At 42.1% G+C, this 18,293-nt stretch overlaps 1 protein-coding gene across 1 annotated transcript; it reads right to left on the bottom strand.

Annotated features, from left to right (window-relative positions):
* Nucleotides 1–12,714: 12,714 nt before the first annotated feature.
* Nucleotides 12,715–17,045, bottom strand: LOC115105102 (BMP and activin membrane-bound inhibitor homolog). The gene is made up of 3 exons (XM_029626707.1): nucleotides 16,467–17,045; nucleotides 14,390–14,668; nucleotides 12,715–13,708 (listed from the first exon to the last, which is right to left on the bottom strand). The coding sequence occupies exons 1-3, from the start codon at nucleotides 16,540–16,542 to the stop codon at nucleotides 13,290–13,292; spliced, it is 774 nt and encodes a 257-aa protein (XP_029482567.1). The 5' UTR covers nucleotides 16,543–17,045; the 3' UTR covers nucleotides 12,715–13,289.
* Nucleotides 17,046–18,293: the final 1,248 nt, after the last annotated feature.

The following is an 18,293-nucleotide window of genomic DNA, read 5'->3' as shown; positions in this document are numbered from 1 at the left end:
ATGGATACCACTGTGTTCTTGGGGCCTTTCAATGCTACAGACATTTTTTGGTATCCTTCCCCAGATCTGTGCCTCGACACAATCCTGTCTCAGAGCTCTACGGACAATTAATTTGACCTCATGGCTTGGTTTTTGCTCTGACATGCACTGTCGACTGTGGGTCCTTATATAGACAGGATTGTGCCTTTCCAAATCATGTCCAATCAATTGAATTTACCACAGGTGGACTCCAATCAAGTTGTAGAAACATCTCAAGGATGGTCAATGGAAACAGGATGCACCTGAGCTCAATGTCGAGTCTCATAGCAAAGGGTTTGAATACTTACGTAAATAAGGTATTTCATTTTTTATTTATATATTTACAAACATTTCTACAAACCTGTTTTTACTGTGTCATTATGGGGTAGTGTGAGTAGATTGATGAGTATAACATGTATTTAATCCATTTTAGAATAAGGCTGTAATGTAACAAAATGCGGAAAAGGGGAATGGGTCTGAATACTCTCTAAATGCACTGTAGCTCCTGTCCCCCCCACCCCCTACAACTCTAATTCATGGAGTATAGGGTTACTGTGAATGGGGGGGGGGGGGCTCCTTGTCCCGCCTTGCCACTCGTCGGTCTCCACAGTAAGACTGTCCCAAATGGCACCTGATTTCCGACACAGTGCACTGAATTTGGCTAGTCTGGTCAAAAGTAGTATACTAAATAGGGAATAGGGTGTAATTTGGGACAGACTATAAAACACCACTGAGGTACAACACTACACACAGAACAGAGGAAGCCTCCTGTCCTGTCTATTTTCCATTGCCCTGCTCTTAGTGAGGCCAGGAGACTGTCCTACATTGAAACACATTAATGTTTGAAAGGGACCCTTCCCTCTTCTTCTCAAGAGCCAGATCCTCCTACCAGTGCAGTGAAGGGCCAGACCAGGGGAATAACTATTTAGTTGCCTTCCTGAGGAGATGGTGTTTTTTTCCCCAAACATAGACGATTTATGAAATTGAGATGTTGAGTACATTTGATATGGAGCCCCAGACTTGATTTGGAAACTCTTAAATGTAATAAACGTCCACCCTACAAAGTAGTATGGTGGATAGTGTTCTGTAACTAGAGGTGATTTGGAACATCAAACAGAGAGGGTAGTGATGAGGTTGCTGTGAACACGTAATGCACTACTTTTGATCAGGGCCCTGCTATAAAAACACACCAAGCCTCGGAAACGAGAGACACCCTTCCCAGTAACCGCAACACTTAGGGCAACTCTGACCTGGCTATAGGTCTGGCTGTGAGCCGTGAGAGATGAACAGCCAGCAGGCGGCTTCACCAAACATAGCATACCATCGGAAGCACCAGGGTGAAGGAGAGGAGCCGGTCTGGTGAACCACTGTTTACTCCTGTACTCTAAAGTTTCCAAACAGACATTAGGACTGAGAGGGACTGAAAGGCCTTGAGGAATCATGTTTACAACAAACGAACTATGACTGAGCTCTGGGGTCTCTGGCTTCATACCAAATGGCACCCTGTTCCCTATGTAGTGCACTACTAATGACCGAAGTTTGGTGAAAAGTAGTGCACTAAATAGGGATTAGGGTACCATTTGAGGCGCAAAATGTGAATGGTAAATGGCCCTGCTGGATATGCACTTAATGTACTTGGGGAGTCTGTCCCACCAGAAGATGTAGCGGAGGGAGTGAGGAGGGGGAGGAGGAAGGGGGATTGGGTGACCTCTAGGTGTCTGGGTGGGAGGGGATACGGGGGTTCAGAGGGGGGTAAGGAGTCGCATGCTTCCCAGACTAAACAGTTCGGTAGAGTTAATGCATATACCTATTATGACAACATTTTGTGACCTTCGTTCGTTTTGGACATCGGTGAGGTTTTTTTCGGCTGTTTGGGCGCACATTTGTATTTTTGGAAGCAAACCGAAGTTCGGAGCCGAAGTCTATGCCCCTTTGTCAGTGATTGGTCAACAGTAGGGATTATTCAATAAAGTACTTGTTGCCATTCAATGAGAGACAACTCATTTTCATGTACCTTTTTCCTTGAAAAATATTGCAACAAACATCTTAGTTAGATGTAAAACTGAGCGACTAGGATCTCTTTGGCAGACACGTCCAAATTAATGACAGATTCCTTGACTTATCTTAGATTAATTCTGACTATTATCAGGAACTTTATACTGGCTATGGCTTCTCAAAAAAGTACAAACAGTACTATTGCCACTTTTTTCTTGTTTTTAAAGATAAGGTAAGGGGTGGGGCAGGAGCGGGGGGCAGGGGCGGGGCAGGAGACAGGTTAATGATCTCATGTGCTGGATCACTGGGTAATAAGGATCCAGTCATTACACAAGCAGACACAGCCTGTCCCCTGCTTGAGAGGGGTAGAGAGGGGAGGAGAGGGGAGGGGCGGAGTCTGGAGGTCCAAAGTTCTAGAGTCTATCTGTAAAGAGTTGGAGAGGAAAGGAGGAAGAGGTAGAGAAATCTGGAGAGAGGAGTGGAGGTCATGGAGGAGGACAGGAAAAAATGATTTTTTTTAGTAAAGATTTACTTGCAATGTGATTGTGATATGTGTTCGTCTTACCTACCTTGAATGCACTGACTGTAGTCCATTCAGGATAATAGTGCCTGCTAATTGACCAACATTTACAAATGTAATGTTTGTAGTTTTATAGGCTATATTTGTCTATCATCAAAGAGGTGGAGAGGAGAGGGGTTGTGATCCCTTACAAAAAAAACATGAATTTCACACGTGAACCTATGTATGTGAAGTTAATGTGATAACATGTAAAAGCATGAACATGAAACTACACATGTAAAAACATGATCCTGTGAAATAAATGACAACATGGGGATGCAAAATGTCAACATACCATGAAACTACACATGACAATATATGAACCTGCCAATTAAATTTTTTACATGTAAACGTTTTTCACATGTGAAAATGCAATTCCACATGAGAGTTAGATTTCCATAAGGGAATGTTTTTCACATGTTTGTGCGAAATTCGATTTTCACATGTGAAACTGCACATCTCACTTCTGTTTTTTTAAAGGGAAGTAATACAATTGGGGGTTTTAAGGTAAGTGGTGCACTGTTCAACTAAAATAGTGTAGACATCTTTTATCAACATTTGACACGATTTCAATTTGACCCCACCTGGGATTTAAACTCAAAACGCTGATCTTTCTGGTGCACCACAAAGTCTGTAGAATTCTCAGACGTCCCCAACACATTCCTTACATAAAAAAATGGTATGGTTGTGTCAGAGTTGTGTGTATAGGTAGCAGGGAAGTCAGGTGCAGGAGAGTCAAGCGGAGTGTAAAATGGAGTCTTTTAATGAATGTCCACGTAACATGCTCCATAACACTAATAAGAATAGATATAAACAAACATGGGTACGAGGACCCATCGCGCACCTATACAACAAACACAACACTGACAATAAACTATCTCTGACAAAGACATGAGGGGAAACAGAGGGTTAAATACATAACAGGTAATGAATGGGATTGAAAACAGGTGTGTGGGAAGACAAGACAAAACCAATGGAAAATTAAAAATGGATCGATGATGGCTAGAAGACCGGTGACGTCGACCGCCGAGCACCGCCCGAACAAGGAGAGGCAACGACTTCGGCAGAAGTCGTGACAGGTTGAGAGGGATGAGGCAAAAGAAATGGCAAATAAGTCTGGCTGCACAACCGATTGGCAAACGTTCTGCAAATTGAGAAATCATTTTGAAACAAAGATAAATTACAAAGAATGATAGTAAAAAGCTTTGGAGCACCTTAAATGAAATGTTGGGGGAAAAAGGCAAACTCTGCGTCATCATTCATTGAATCAGATGGCTCATTTATCACAAAACCCACTGATATTGTCAACTACTTTATGATTTTGTCATTGGCAAGATTAGCAAACTTAGACATGAATGCCGGCAAAACAAATGCTGACACTACACATCCAAGTATACCTGACCAAATTATGACAATTTTAAGTCCGTAAAGTGAGCTTGGAAGAGGTGAAAAAATGATTGTTGTCTATCAACAATGACAAGCAACCGGGGTCTGCCAACTTGGATGGAAAATTACTGAGGATAATAGAGGACGATATTGCCACTCCTATTTGCCATATCTTCAATTTAAGCCAACTAGAAACTGTGTGCCTTCAGGCCTGGAGGGAAACAAAAGTAATTCCCCTACCTAGAATAGTGAAGGCCAGTTTACTGGTTAAAATAGCCGACCAATCAGCCTGTTACCAACCCTTAGTAAACTTTAGGAAAAATGGTGTTTGAACAGATACAATGCTATTTTACAGTAAACAAATTGACAATAGACTTTCAGCACACTTATAGGGAAGAGCATTCAACAAGCACAGCAATTACAAAAAGGACTGATGATTGGCTGAGAGAAATTGATGATAAAAAGATTGTGGGGGTTGTTTTGTTAGACTTCAGTGCAGGTTTTGACATTATCGATCATAGTCTGCAGCTGGAAAAATGTATGTGTTGTGGCTTTACACCCCCTGCTATATTGTGGATAAAGAGTTACCTGTAACAGAACATAGAAGTTGTTCTTTAATGGAAGTCTATTCAACATAATCCAGGTAGAATCAGGAATTCCCCAAGGCAGCTGTCTAGGCCCCTTAATTTTTTCAATCTTTACTAACGATATGCGGATGACTCAACACTATACACGTCTGCTACTACAGCAACTGAAATGACTGGAACACTTAATTAATAAAGAACTGCAGTAAGTTTCTGAATGGGTGGCAAGGAATAAGTTAGTCTTAAATATTTCAAAAACAAAAAGCATTGTATTTGAGACAAATCATTCACTAAACCCTAAACAACTAAATATTGTAATGAATAATGTGGAAACAGGGCAGCACGGCTGGCCCTAACATGTACACAGAGAGCTGACATTAATAATATGCATGTAAATCTCTCCTGGCTCAAAATAAATGAGAGATTGACTTCATCACTACTTGTATTTGTGAGAGGTATTGGTATGTTGAATGCACCGAGCTGTCTGTTTGAACTACTGGCACACAGCTCAGACACCAATGCAAACCCCACAAGACATGCCACCAGAGGTCTCTTCACAGTCCCCAAGTCCAGAACAGACTATGGGAGGCACACATGACTACATAGAACTCTATTCAACATAATGTAACTCATGCAAGCAGTACAATTAGAATTTTAAAAACAGATAAAAATACACCTTATGAAACAGTGGGGACTGTGAAGTAACACAGACATAGGCACAGACACATGCATACAAACACACAACAACATACACACTATACACACACGTACACATGGATTTTGTGTTGTTAGATATGTGGTAGTAGAGTAGGGCACACAATGATTTGTGAAATCAGTTGTGAATGTATTGTAATGTTTTTTTAATTGTATAACTGCCTTAATTTTTCTGGACCCCAGGAAGAGTAGCTGCTGCCTTGGAAGCAGCCAATGGGGATCCATAATAAAGACAAATACAATGCATTCTGTAAGAATTCAGACCCCTTGGCTATTTCCACATTTTGTTACATTACAGTCTTATTGTAAAATGGAATACGTCCTTTTTCCCCACATCAATCGACACACAATACCCCATAATGACAAAGTGAAAATAGGTTTTAAAAATGTTTACAAATGCATTAAAAAAAATGAAATACCTTATTTATATAATATTCAGATCCTTTGCTATGAGACTCGAAATTGAGCATCCTGTTTCTTTTGATCATCCTTGAGATGTTTCTACAACTTGATTAAAGTCCACCTGTGGTAAATTCAATTGATTGGACATGATTTGGAAAGGCACACATCTGTCTGTATCAGGTCCCACAGTCGACAGTGCATGTCAGAGCAAAAACCAAGTCATGCGGTCGAAGGAATTGTCAGTAGAGCTCCGTGACAGAATTGTGGCGAGGCACAGATCTGGTGAAGGGTACCAAAACATTTTTGTAGCATTGATGGTCCCCAAGAACACAGTGGCCTCCACCAAGACTCATCCTAGAGCTGGCCGCCCAGCCAAACTGAGCAATCGAGGGAGAAGGGCCTTGGTCAGGGAGGTGAAAGTCCTTGAGTGGCCCAGCCAGAGCCCGGACTTGAACCCGTTCGAACATCTCTGCAAAGACCTGCAGATCTGCAGAGTAGAATGGGAGAAACTCCCCAAATACAGGTGTGCCAAGCTTGTAGCGTCATACCCAAGAATACTTGAGGCTATAATCGCTGCCAAAGGTGCTTCAACAAAGTACTGAGTAAAGCGTGTGAATACTTAGCTAATTTAGATATTTCTGTTTTTTATTTGTAATAAATTCTCGCAAAAAAAATCTACAAACCTGTTTTGCCTTATCATTATGGGGTATTGTGTGTAGATTGATGAGGGGATAAACCTATGTAATACATATTAGAATAAGGCTTTAACGTAACAAAATGTGGGGAAAGTGAAGGTGTCTGAATACTTTCCGAATGCACTGTACCTATAATAAATCACTGCACTTAACAAAAGTGTGCCATCTGCACTGCTATTTTAGTTATCAGTTATTCTGACCATTCTCTTATCATTGATTTAGTTCTTATTTCAGCAATTTGAGGGTTTTCTCTATAGTTGTATAATGTTTGTGGGACATATTATTATGTTTTATTGTTACACTTGAATCACTATAAGTATAATAGTTTTTCTTTCGTGTATTTAAAAAAAAAGCTGAGATTTACTTTGAAGTCCAAAGTGTAGGAATAAAAGTGAACTCAGTCATTGACACGGTCATGGTGGCATAGCAGGTACATCGCAATGCCTCAACCAAGAAGTTGTGAGTTCAAATCCCAGGTGAGAAAAGGTTGAATAATAATTACTGTATAAACATACATATTTGACATACATGATTACATTGTGTAAATTGAAAATACTGCGTCTGTGTGATGTTCCGGGGAAATCTTAACAACTAACTTTGGTTCCAAAACCACATGATTTCACGTATGAAAGCTTATGTGATCACATGAAAATCCACATGTGAAACTTTATTTGAAATAACATCTGGATAAGAGCGTCTGCTAAATGACTTAAATGTAAATGTAAATCACATGAGAAATGTTCCAAAACAACATGGTTTCACATGTGAAATTGTTATATTTTTCCCCCGTAAGGGATTGAGGGGAGGGGTTGCAGAGCTCATACATGAACGCTTTACACACAGAATGAATATCATGTTTATAAACTCTACATAACAACAATCACATATAGGCCTATATGCCAAACATGATTTTCCATGTGTATGTACTGTATTTAAAAAATGGGTTTGAAAGATTTCATCACCACCTAACGTCTTTACATGTCTGTCCCTGGTTGCATCCCAAATGACACCCTATCCTCTATATAGTGCACTTCTTCTGACCAAAACCCTATAGGTAATAGGGTGCCATTTGGGAAACATATTGATTTTTAATGGTTAATAGGACACTTTTCCCAAACAAACCCTACAGTTTAACGTTCCCCAGAAAGTGTCGTAAACGTCTCAGAGAATCATTATCCAGCGTTTACCCCCAGTGTTTTGGGACATAGCAGCCTAAATGTCTAATTTCACTTTGTCCTGCAGTGGTGTCGTACTCCAACATGTGGTACACATGTATGATCTGAATTTGGGCCAGTTTGCTACAGCAGGAAAATAATCTGTCTGCAACAGGAAATATGAATTATTATGTGGATAATGAATTAACATTTTTGTAGGAGTTCGATACATTTTTCTTATGGGATAATCAAGTTTGACATTTCTAAGTGAAAATTACAAACTTCAGTATCCCTTTTTAACCTCATATACACTACAAGTTATACATTTCCTGCATTGCAAGAAAGTTTTCCTGCAAGAGCCAACCGGTTGATCAAATTAAGATCCTACATCTGTAGATATGTCAGTTAGTAATTTCTCAAACATAAACAAATAGATAAATTCATTTTGTCAGGAGCGGTTTTATCACTTATAGACTCCATGTCCCAGTTGTCTGTCTGTAGTTGATTTAGTTTGGCTCCCTCCCTGTGAAATACATTGGGCACATTTTTCCACAGCACGTTATTGGGTGTCACTTGACAATGGCCACCCACCCGAGCCTGAATCCAAACTGAAACGGAACAATCCGGTTAGGACCCATGCTACACCCACCCATCCACCCTCTATAGAGAAAACGACCCATACTGGGTCTCTAAACACCAGTTCTGCTCCTGTAATCAAATCTCTCAGCGACCAAGATATCATCTGATCTGACATGGTTTTAAAAGCTAAAGTGTGACAACTGGGATGAGATATGCCACTGCCCATTCATCACCTGGCAGGCTATAAAAATCTGCATCCCAAATGTCACCCTATTCCCTATTTAGTGCACTACTTTTGACCAGGGCCCATAATGCACCATATATGAAATAGGATGACATTTGGGACGCAGGTCCACAGTCTTATCTGTTATTGTAGGATTAGATTCTCTGGACATTTGACTGCCTGCAATCCTTTTAATCTGTCCTTTCAGTCTGGTAATTCCTGGGATCTAGGTCTCACAATGCACACACATAATAACCTCCCTGCACAGAGTCCCACCCGGAGATATGGCTGCCAACTAACACACACACTAGACCAGGGATTTAGCTGCCAACTCAAGGTGTTGCCACTGCTCACTGTCCCTACTCTGTTCACAGAGAGAGAAGCCTGACTGGCCAGCTGCCAATTTACTTTGTGAAAGCCATTATTATGGGGGGAGGGAGGGCTTATTGAACAGTTTCAACTTCTGTTCTGCTCATGTTCAGCCTCTGTTGTCATTCTCTGTGTTCACAGTTGGCACCTGATAATGTACTCCATCTCTCCTCTACTACAGAAGTGTGTTGGAAGGTATAGGGACCACGTTAACAGCAGGATGTGGCATAAAGGTGGGAGTTGGTATTTCAGTCAAATAGAAAGTGGAGGTCCTGCATAGTACATCCAAACTGCTGCAGTATGTAGTCTTAAAATATGGCCTATATTCCCTACATGTATGACTAGGACCACCTGACTTGGATAACATCAGACTACATGAGAGGCCTTTGTTGGGTACTGGCAATATAAGCTTATCCATTTCAGCCGTGAGTGGGAGTTTGAGTGGTCATAGAGAGAGAGAGCGAGAAAGAGAGATATGAGTGGGTCTCTGAGGGTAAGAAGTGTCAGAGGCTCTAAGGCGAGGTAGACATTGTTCTGCTGTCTGTCTTCAGGGTCAGGTAAGGGGCCAATAAATGTGTGTGTATGTGTATGCACTCAGGGTTTGTTGGGGACAGCTCATCACAAGGCCTAGTCTGGATCCTTACTGGGCTCTAAAAAAATAGTCTCAACGCCAGCCATGGGGACACATTAGGTGGCTTCCAGCCTCCTCACTGCCACGGCTTAGAGTTAGAGACCCAAACTAAACCAACAGGACACTTGACTAGCAGCGTGGTTTGTTACCTATACATAGATATTGGACTTTTTTGTAATCCTGAAATTGTATTTAATTTCACATGTTAGTAATTTAGCAGATGCTCTAGTCCAGAGTATTTTACAGTAGTGAATGCATACATTTACATTAGTACTGGTCCCCCGTGGGAATCGAACCCACAATCCCGGTGTTGCAAGTGCCATGCTCTACCAACTGAGCCACAATGGACCATCATCATCAATCTCGGTCTCCTGTCTCGGACTCCTCTGTTAATGATCTTTCATTTGTAGAGCTAGTGTTTGATTTAACCGTGGTTGGTCTGCAACTGAGAAAGCCCCTTTTTAAAAAAACATCACAAAACGCCTATTTACACACGGTGACATTAAGCTTCAAGAGCCCCAGGCCGGATCTCGTAAACATTCCCAACTTGATTTTTCTCCAAGGCAGATTTAAATCTAAACGTTAACAACATGCAGGGCTAAATGTTTAGATGGGCTGAAGGTCAAGGAGGACAGGGACCAACCCATGTTGTATCCATTCAAAGGAAGTGAACTTGCCTTTGGGCGGAATAAATATTTATTCCGTGTCTTGTTTAAACGCATGTCCATTCGTCACGGGGCAGAATGACACTTGTATTATGCGTCACGGTGGAAAGCCAACAGGAACGTCGATTTTCTTGAACGTATAAATTGTATGTTCTCTAAATTGACACATTGTTTGTTTTTGAGAATGTTTTTATTTATTTTAATGGCTGACAAGTAAATAGTCTTCAGTGGGTCATTTATACGGCGTATGTTTTCAAGACAGGCCACAGGAGTTACAAGAACTATCTCTGAAAAGCGAAAAGGTCCCAGAGTTCATTTGTGAAACCGTTTATAGTGTGTGTCCTCATATATATATATATATAGGCTTCTCCGCATATCAGTTTGTGTACTGTGAGTAAATTCTATGTAGTCAAGAGTTTGCTACTGAGACAGAGAAGCATTCACCTGTAATAACTAATTGATCACGTGTCTTTATTACTCAGCACTGTAACATTAGTACAGCTGAAATCTCTATAGAGCCTGAGGAAGAGGACGAAGAGGGGAAAAACAAGAATAACATTCAAGGCTATAAAAGCTGTGTAATGACCCATTACTATGTGCAGGTGTTAACAGGTCCCGTGTGTGTTAACACTTCATATATTGTTTAACACAGGGCACAGAATAGTCTATGGGATCCCTATATACACACACACAGCACCGACTGCATGAGTGTTTTAATCGCCAGCGAGGTGGGGAGAGAAGAAATGAGAACAGCTCTGATTTAAATCACGGTAGTTAACCTTCCCCTCTACGAGGTTTGGAAAATGTCACATACCAATAAAAGCTGTATATCTCACCCTCATTGCTGCTAGTGCGGAAACCTGGGACTGGAGTCTATGATTCTTGAGAGGTATACACATGAGAGAGAGAGAGAGAGAGAGAGAGACAGCGGGAGCGACCCAAAAGGCATCCTATTACGTATATACTGCACCATATAGGCAACAGGGTGCCTTTCCAGACGCATCCAGAATCTACACCAATAACAATTCATTGGCAAGTTAGAAAGGGGACATTTTGAAGTGACTTCAAAACAAATTGGGCTTTTGAAGGAAGCCAGTCGACCGCCTCATTACATTTGCATGTCAATACAAACAGCCTGACCGCCTGCCGCTCAGCAAAATGGCAGCCGATCCTAATGGGCCTGGAGAAGTGTTTTATTGTACAGCCACTGTGCATGGGGTCTAACAGTAGCATCAAGAGGCACTACTAGTGTGTGTGTGTGCATGTGTGTGTACGTGCCCTCCCTCTTCAGACATCCCTGCCTGTCTGGTATCAGCAGGTGATGGGAGCGAGCAGAACAAAAACACGGGGCACATTAGCTGTCCAAACCAGAGGGTCTTGTTATTATTGCAGGGTAATAGTCCTGGGGAGACTAAGTGTCTGCGTGGGCTGAGGCCCGGCTGAGGCAGATTGCTGTTAAGTGGTTAGCCTGGTAATAGTGTTTTCCTTAAGGCCTAATGAAGAGAAACAAGAGGTCAGCCTGGAACTGACACACACACAGTAGACACGCACACACACACACACAGTAGACATGCACGCACACGGACAGACACACACACAGTAGACACGTACGCATGCAAACGGACAGACACACACACACACACACACACACACACACACAGGTGGACCTAAAATAAACCACTTACTTTCCTTCTCTCTGTCTTGGTTACCACGGAGAGGAGTAAACACAGTTCCTTTGAACTTTTGAACCGTGGTTCCCAAAACATGTTCCTTTTGAAGGCCCAAAACTCTTAGCGTAGCAGCCTAACGTTCCTACAAGTACACAGAATCCTGCATTGCCATGATTGATTCTTCCACGTCATTTATCACAGTCAAAGTCCACCCAAGTTTTTCCTCAAAAGGGGAAAAAAGTAGCTGGTTGAAATTGGTCATGTGAGGTGTCTGTGTGTCTCACGGTGGACAGGCTTTTACAGCTAGATACACGTACCATCAGGGAAGTGTTGGGACGTAATAAAGTAGAAGGCCTACCAAACAGACTGGAGAAAAGAAGCGAAGGGGGTTTCAACACAACAACAATAGAAATATAGTCTTCACATTATTGAAGCTAGAACTCTGCGGGTTCCATATGAACTCTCCCGATAACCACATGCGCAACCTCAGGCTCGAGATCTATTTTTAAGCTGCGTAATAAGAGTGTCAATTGCGGCATAATCACTAGCCTCGTCGCTTGGCAAAGAAAAGAGCCCTCTTCGTCAACACAAGCTGGGATACAGGAGGGTTAGTGTGTTGGCTGAAACACATGCAGAGGAGCTGAATGGGGAGGGCTTCTACTGGCATTAGACTGAGTATAAAATAAATAGCCACACTACTTCCAGGAGGAATTCAGCAATGAAAGAAACCGAATGTGTTTGAAGCCCGAAATCCTGACCTTTGGAGGAGGTTCAAGAATGACTCAGATGTGGAGTACTACTGTGAAACAAGGCCTCACTGTGAAGTCAGCCCTACACGCACCACACTCCGCCTGAAACTACACACGCTGTGGCGGCCCACACTCCCACCGTCTGGGTATGAAACGTCACACCACCACGGCAGCGTGGTCCTCTCTCACTCACTACACATCCTCTTACATACTACTGTACACACACGAACCACACCAGCATCTTGAAAAGAAATCTGACATGAGCCACGGCTCTCTGTTCCTCACTTTCACACAGCAAGGAAGAACACACAGGACAGGGTCTTTCTTTCAGACAAAAATATATATATTTTAAATCTTTACAATAGGCTTGGATCAAGAAACGTACACAGAGGAGTGCACACACCTACAGTCAACACTGAATTATTGAACTATTTTATTTTTTGTTTAACCCTGGTGTCAGTGTAAAAGTCTTCTTCTATTTAGCTTCTTTTTAAGCAAAACAACTTATTTTACTTTTTACAAATGTGCAAATAAGACAGATTTGGAATCCTTCAGCGCTCCCTGTATAGTCCAGGATCCACATGCAGACAGGGTCTTGACAGGGCTTTCTCAGTCCGTCGGTCAGTCCTGTCCTCAAGTTTAAATAGAGCCTCGATGGTTTGCCTTTCATTTTCAAGTAAAGTGCTCCTTTAGCAAAAACCACAAGGCTTGCGTTCAGTTCAGTCCTCTTTTCTTTCCTCCATTGAAAAAAACCAGCTGTTAAGTAAAATAGACAAAACTGGGGATTCATTTTTAAAATTAAAAGAGGAAACCCAACGAGTAGAGGAGAGACAGTCTTGGCTGTTTTTTGGGCGGGGGAGGCATTAAGTAAAGTCAAACCAACTTAGAAAAGTAAGTCATACGAACTCCAGCTTCCCATGCCCACTGTACATCCCCCAGTGTACCAGAGACAGTATCTTGTCGTTCCCCGGGTCTGCCTGTCTCATCTTGTCACAGGTGAGGCAGCAGTTTTCGTGTCCTGTCACGGGCACCATACACTCCAGGTCTAGCTTCGCCATGTGGCCCTTCTTGGTGTGGTGGCCGTGGAAGCTGTAGTGGAGCCGTGACAGCATCTGCTGTCTCTGGTCCTGCAGCCGCTTGTTCTCGCTGCGGAGCATCCGTAAGGCCAGCATGATGAGGAGGACCAGGATGAGGCCTCCGGCGATGGGCACCGCGATCACCGCTGCCCTGAACCACACCTCTTTGGCCGAGGCCAGCTCCTGTACCCGCGTGACCAGGTGGCGGTTGTTGCTCTCGGGCTGGTACCGGCCGTGGTCTGGACGAGGAGATAATAGGGAAAGTGGGTTATTTCATGGTCTAAATAATAAATACATTTCGGCTAATAAACCTGCTAAACTCCAATACATAACAGAAAGTCCTACTTGAGAGCTCTCCCTTCCTCTCTGTATGACCATACTCCTTGTCATGACTCAATGATGCTCGTATTTATACCTTCCTACATGCAGCCTGTGAAAGGATATTCTACAAGGCACATTCCTACTCGGTGGAGAAATTACATGGTGCACACGCAACAAAAAATATCTGATCTGCGTCCAAGTTCTTCAGGTAAAGCGGTGCCCCCCCCCCCCCCACTCCTCTCTTTGCCGCTGTGCCCCCCCCCCCCAACACTCCTCTCTTTGCCGCTGTGCTGCAACCCATAAAAAAATCTGAAATCTGAAGCTGTGTAAAGGTGGGAATTAGTAAAAGGTGTATGCATTACAGTAGACCATTAAACTAACCTCTGTGGTTGATTCAGTTACTGTATAGGGCTATGGTACATTTAAACACTATTTCAGAATATTACAGGAGGCGACCTGAATAGGCTACACTACATATTGTCAGTTTGGTTGCTCTGTCTGTCACACATTAGAAACCTTATAGAACAGAATGTAAAATAATACCCATAATATTTCCAGTCAGAGACATTTCATGTTTCGATTCGCTCTTCTTTTCTTACCTGTGGATTCTCTGGTGTGAGCCAGGTCGTGAAGGCCTCTGTAGTTGCACATGTCCTCGTGACAGCACTCCAGCATAGACAAACCCTCACTCAGGGCATTTGTGTTCTTAGAGCTGCATATGTCGGCAGCGTTCGCTATGGGATCTAGACACCCGTGCGTGAGGGGAGAGTTAGAGTTCATTGGGTCCAGCACCTTGGTGAAACAGGCGTTTAGATCAGATTTACACATGTAGCCCGTGGCCACACAGTGGGGGGCATCGCAGTAACACCGTATTTCTCCTAAAAGAAAAGAAATGCAAAGTGTTAGTCATAGGCCTACTTGATTCGTTTAATGAAGTGTTGTCGGCTAAATAGTAGCCTATTCTCCAACTTTTCAAGAATAACTGACCCCAAATTCAGCGTCTCAATGAAATTGTTTGTGCTTTGAAACTTTTCCGCGTATAAGATCTGCCTTTTCTAACTGGGCAGCAGTTTGGGAAATCAAAACATATTCCAACAGGGGAGAAATCTTGCGTTTTGTAGTCAAATTTGTGGTAATGTTATAAACTCCTCAGATATTTGATAAAGTCACACACACATGGCTGTTATATCCAAGAATAAAATACAGCCAATAGCATATCTACTTTACTTGTAAAACCAAAAACCAACTCGCTATTTCGATATTTGAATCAGAAACCTGACTACTTGTGTCTTTTAAAGACTGCCTAGTCGGATCTGAACCGACTTTGGCAAAACGCATGTAAATGACAAGGTAACCCCTGAAAGACTTTGAGAAGTAGACGTGTTCAAATGAAATGCAGTACATACGCCGAGGTTAAGCCCTTTCCGTGCAAAATTGTCCTTTTAGTCCGTCCCTATTATAAAACAGGAACCGTGTATCTTATAATTAGTGGTTTGTTTTCCAAAGTCAATTTCTTTCAACCCAAATGGAAACTCGTAAAAGGGGGTGAGAGAGCAGCGCAGGAGTCTCCTTTTTCATCTTTCATATGCAAGCATTTGTGTGGTCAGGATGGGCTGGGCGCAATGAGCTCTCTCGGCTTCTCATCTCAAAAGCTTCCACCAAACAACCTTGGTATTATTAGTTTTTTTTGCAACAAATACTTTATATATACATGTTAATTAACAATGTTATTATGTATAGTGCTAAAAACGCGCAGCAAATGCTACGAATAGCGTTTCACTTATAGTCAGATGTTTAAAAATGACTGAAAACACATTTTTATGGAGTTCAACAAGTTAAACATGGCACAAGCTATTTGCATCGACCGGTTATAATTGTCAATATAAATCCATAGCTTTACTAGTTAAAGGCTAATTAACATTGTTACAAGACAGCTACCCCCCAAAACACACGCAGAGACGCACACAAATAAACACAGCCGTTGTATGTTGTTACACGATGTTTGTAGACTTCCAGTCTCCAGTTACACGTTGTCATCTTCTTAATCACGAGCTGACCATTGACAGGGCCCTAAACACATATGTTCTCGCAATTGCCAAATGCTTTATATATAGGAGCCAAACATCCGTAGCGTAGTGGGCTTTGCTTTCTACTTTGGAGACTCGAGTTGACGTATTTACATTAAAACCCTATAGCCGATAGGCTACATAATATCACACACCCCATTGATGTGCCCTAGCGTGAGAATTATGAGAAACATTAGGGCCATTCAGTCTATAGGAACTCATGGGGGGAAACAGACCACAAACGGTATAGAAAGTTACGTTTTTCATGGACTCTATAGTAGATGAAACAAACTAAAAGTTAGAGATTTAGAAACAGCATATTGAAAACACGCCACCTGGATGCGCGGATGGTTTTAATTTTATTGTTATCATTCTTTGTTATAGGAAAGATCAAAGTTCGGAAAGTAAAGAGAGAGAAGATAAAATAACTTTGTTGACAAAACTGCGTTGTTTAATAATGTTACTTATTCAACGTTGCGCAATTGGAAACGGATAAGAAAGCAATGATAAGGCCTTTGGGAGGTTCTGACCCCGTTCTCTCATTCAACCTTTTTCCTTCAGAAAATTGCAAAGAGGACATGAAGGCATGTTTTAAGGGATCAAAGTTTACCTTTAGTGAGAAGAACAGCCATGGCACAGAGTTCCAGTTGTAGCCAAATGGAAATGAAACTGGAATGGCGATCCATTTACGACAAGTAGCCTAACTTTTTAGTCACTCTTATCCAAGTACCAAAACCCACAGGGCTGAGCTCGAAGACACGGTTACATGGAATCTACGGAAGAAATAGTTGCCACAATCACAATCCACCGGAAGACGTAAGAAAATCACGCGAAAAACGGAAGGTTTTTCCCTGCAAAGAAAAACTAGGCTACATGAGAAAAAGCCTAAAAGCCGACTGGTGTACTTGAACAGCCCTACTGGAAAAGCGGAACACTTGTATCGTTAGTTGCTGAAAAGAGGAAGAAAAAACATTCCTTTAGTAGAAAACCGGATAAATGTCGTGACTACTTGTCCAATCCGACTTTACACACATCCACGATGGTGGTCAAGCATAACGTTTATAATCCGAAAACAACGAAATGTGAATAAAATGTTGTCTACTCTGGCATCAACACTTCAATAGTCGACTTCGGATAGCGGACCTCGAGTTGAAGAAATATCCGAGCCAGACTTCTCTACGTAACACAACTCCGCCCCATCAGCGCCCATTGGAGCACCCCTCGCTCAATTAGCATACTTCAGGAACTTTACATTTCCATTGGTTCACCAGGCGGTCACTATTCATCATTCCTCTTACTGATAGTGCGATATAAGTCTATGGTGCTGACTAGGCTACAGTAAAGGTGAAAAAACATTGTTACCGTTTGTTTCACTCCTTTTGCAGACGGTGGCGTTGGCTACAATGTTGCATTACAAAGCAACATTGTTTTATTAAATAGCAGCATCAAAAATGCCTATAAATGCCTTAGAAACATTTTAAAACTATAACCATAGATTACATTCTACCGCAATAGCCTAATAATGAAAACAAACACTATCTGAACTTCTAAACAGACTAGGCTATTAGCTCATTTGTACATGTCTGTCTGTAGCTATAGTGTCATCCGCATTGCCTCGTCAGGCGGACGCCATCGTGAGCAGGTTCCCCAGGCTACGCCAGCCCGGAGATATCTAGATTGCTTCTGCCTGTGAGAATGGATGTTATGGGCGGAGCGGACAGGCGGTTAGAGAAATTAGCAATCCAAAAAGGCATATGGCGCCACTGAGACGACAGACAGACACTGACACTCAATTACCCTCCAACAATTCTATGCAAAACACACAGCAGCAGTGGTCTCCGATCGATATCAAAACCAACCAGCTCAACTCAAACCGTCACTATCCGTTGAGGTGTTGATTACTTAGGATGTAGACTGTTTGATGTTTGGTTTGAAAAATGAAAAGAATGAAGATTTTTTTTTTTAAAGGCTGATTGATTGAGTTAGGCTAATAAAAGATTACAATCACACAATCATAATTCAGGAAAAAGGTGAAGCATTATTCACCAATGTGGTATTGTGTCTGGGAAAAGGGGGTATTATTTAAGAATTCTGTGAAGGAAAGAGATTACAGGCTACATGGAATGACAGCTAGGTAAGGTTTTGCACTGATAGCATCAAACATTCTCGTGGATAACTGCAGCAGCAGTTTTTGCCTGTTTATATCCCCTAATTATAAACCCCTTCAGGCAGAATCTCCAGAAAAGGGCAACAACGGCGACCTTCTCATGACGGTAGATAAATGTCATAGGCCTACTCGCATAGTTCTAAAAGCGTAGCCTTTGTGGGTCTAAATGGACACGAATTTTCATAGACTGCCTGAGTATGGAGAAGAGAGAGAGCAGACATAGAGACGCGCAGGCCTAATTATTTGCCCTACAGATAGATGGTCATCGAC

This window comes from Oncorhynchus nerka, linkage group LG22, assembly GCF_034236695.1.
Source record: "Oncorhynchus nerka isolate Pitt River linkage group LG22, Oner_Uvic_2.0, whole genome shotgun sequence".
NCBI classification, from domain to species: domain Eukaryota; kingdom Metazoa; phylum Chordata; class Actinopteri; order Salmoniformes; family Salmonidae; genus Oncorhynchus; species Oncorhynchus nerka.
This window is presented reverse-complemented; position numbering and strand designations above follow the sequence as displayed.

Bases quoted from the DNA above. Each gene is read 5' to 3' on its own strand.
- LOC115105102 (XM_029626707.1), bottom strand. From the start codon at position 16,542: ATGGATCGCCATTCCAGTTTCATTTCCATTTGGCTACAACTGGAACTC. The intron at 14,669-16,466 runs GTAAACTTTGAT...CTTTTCTTTTAG, and splicing joins GGCTGTTCTTCTCACTAAAG to GAGAAATACGGTGTTACTGC. The intron at 13,709-14,389 runs GTAAGAAAAGAA...CTCCTCGTCCAG, and splicing joins TCACACCAGAGAATCCACAG to ACCACGGCCGGTACCAGCCC.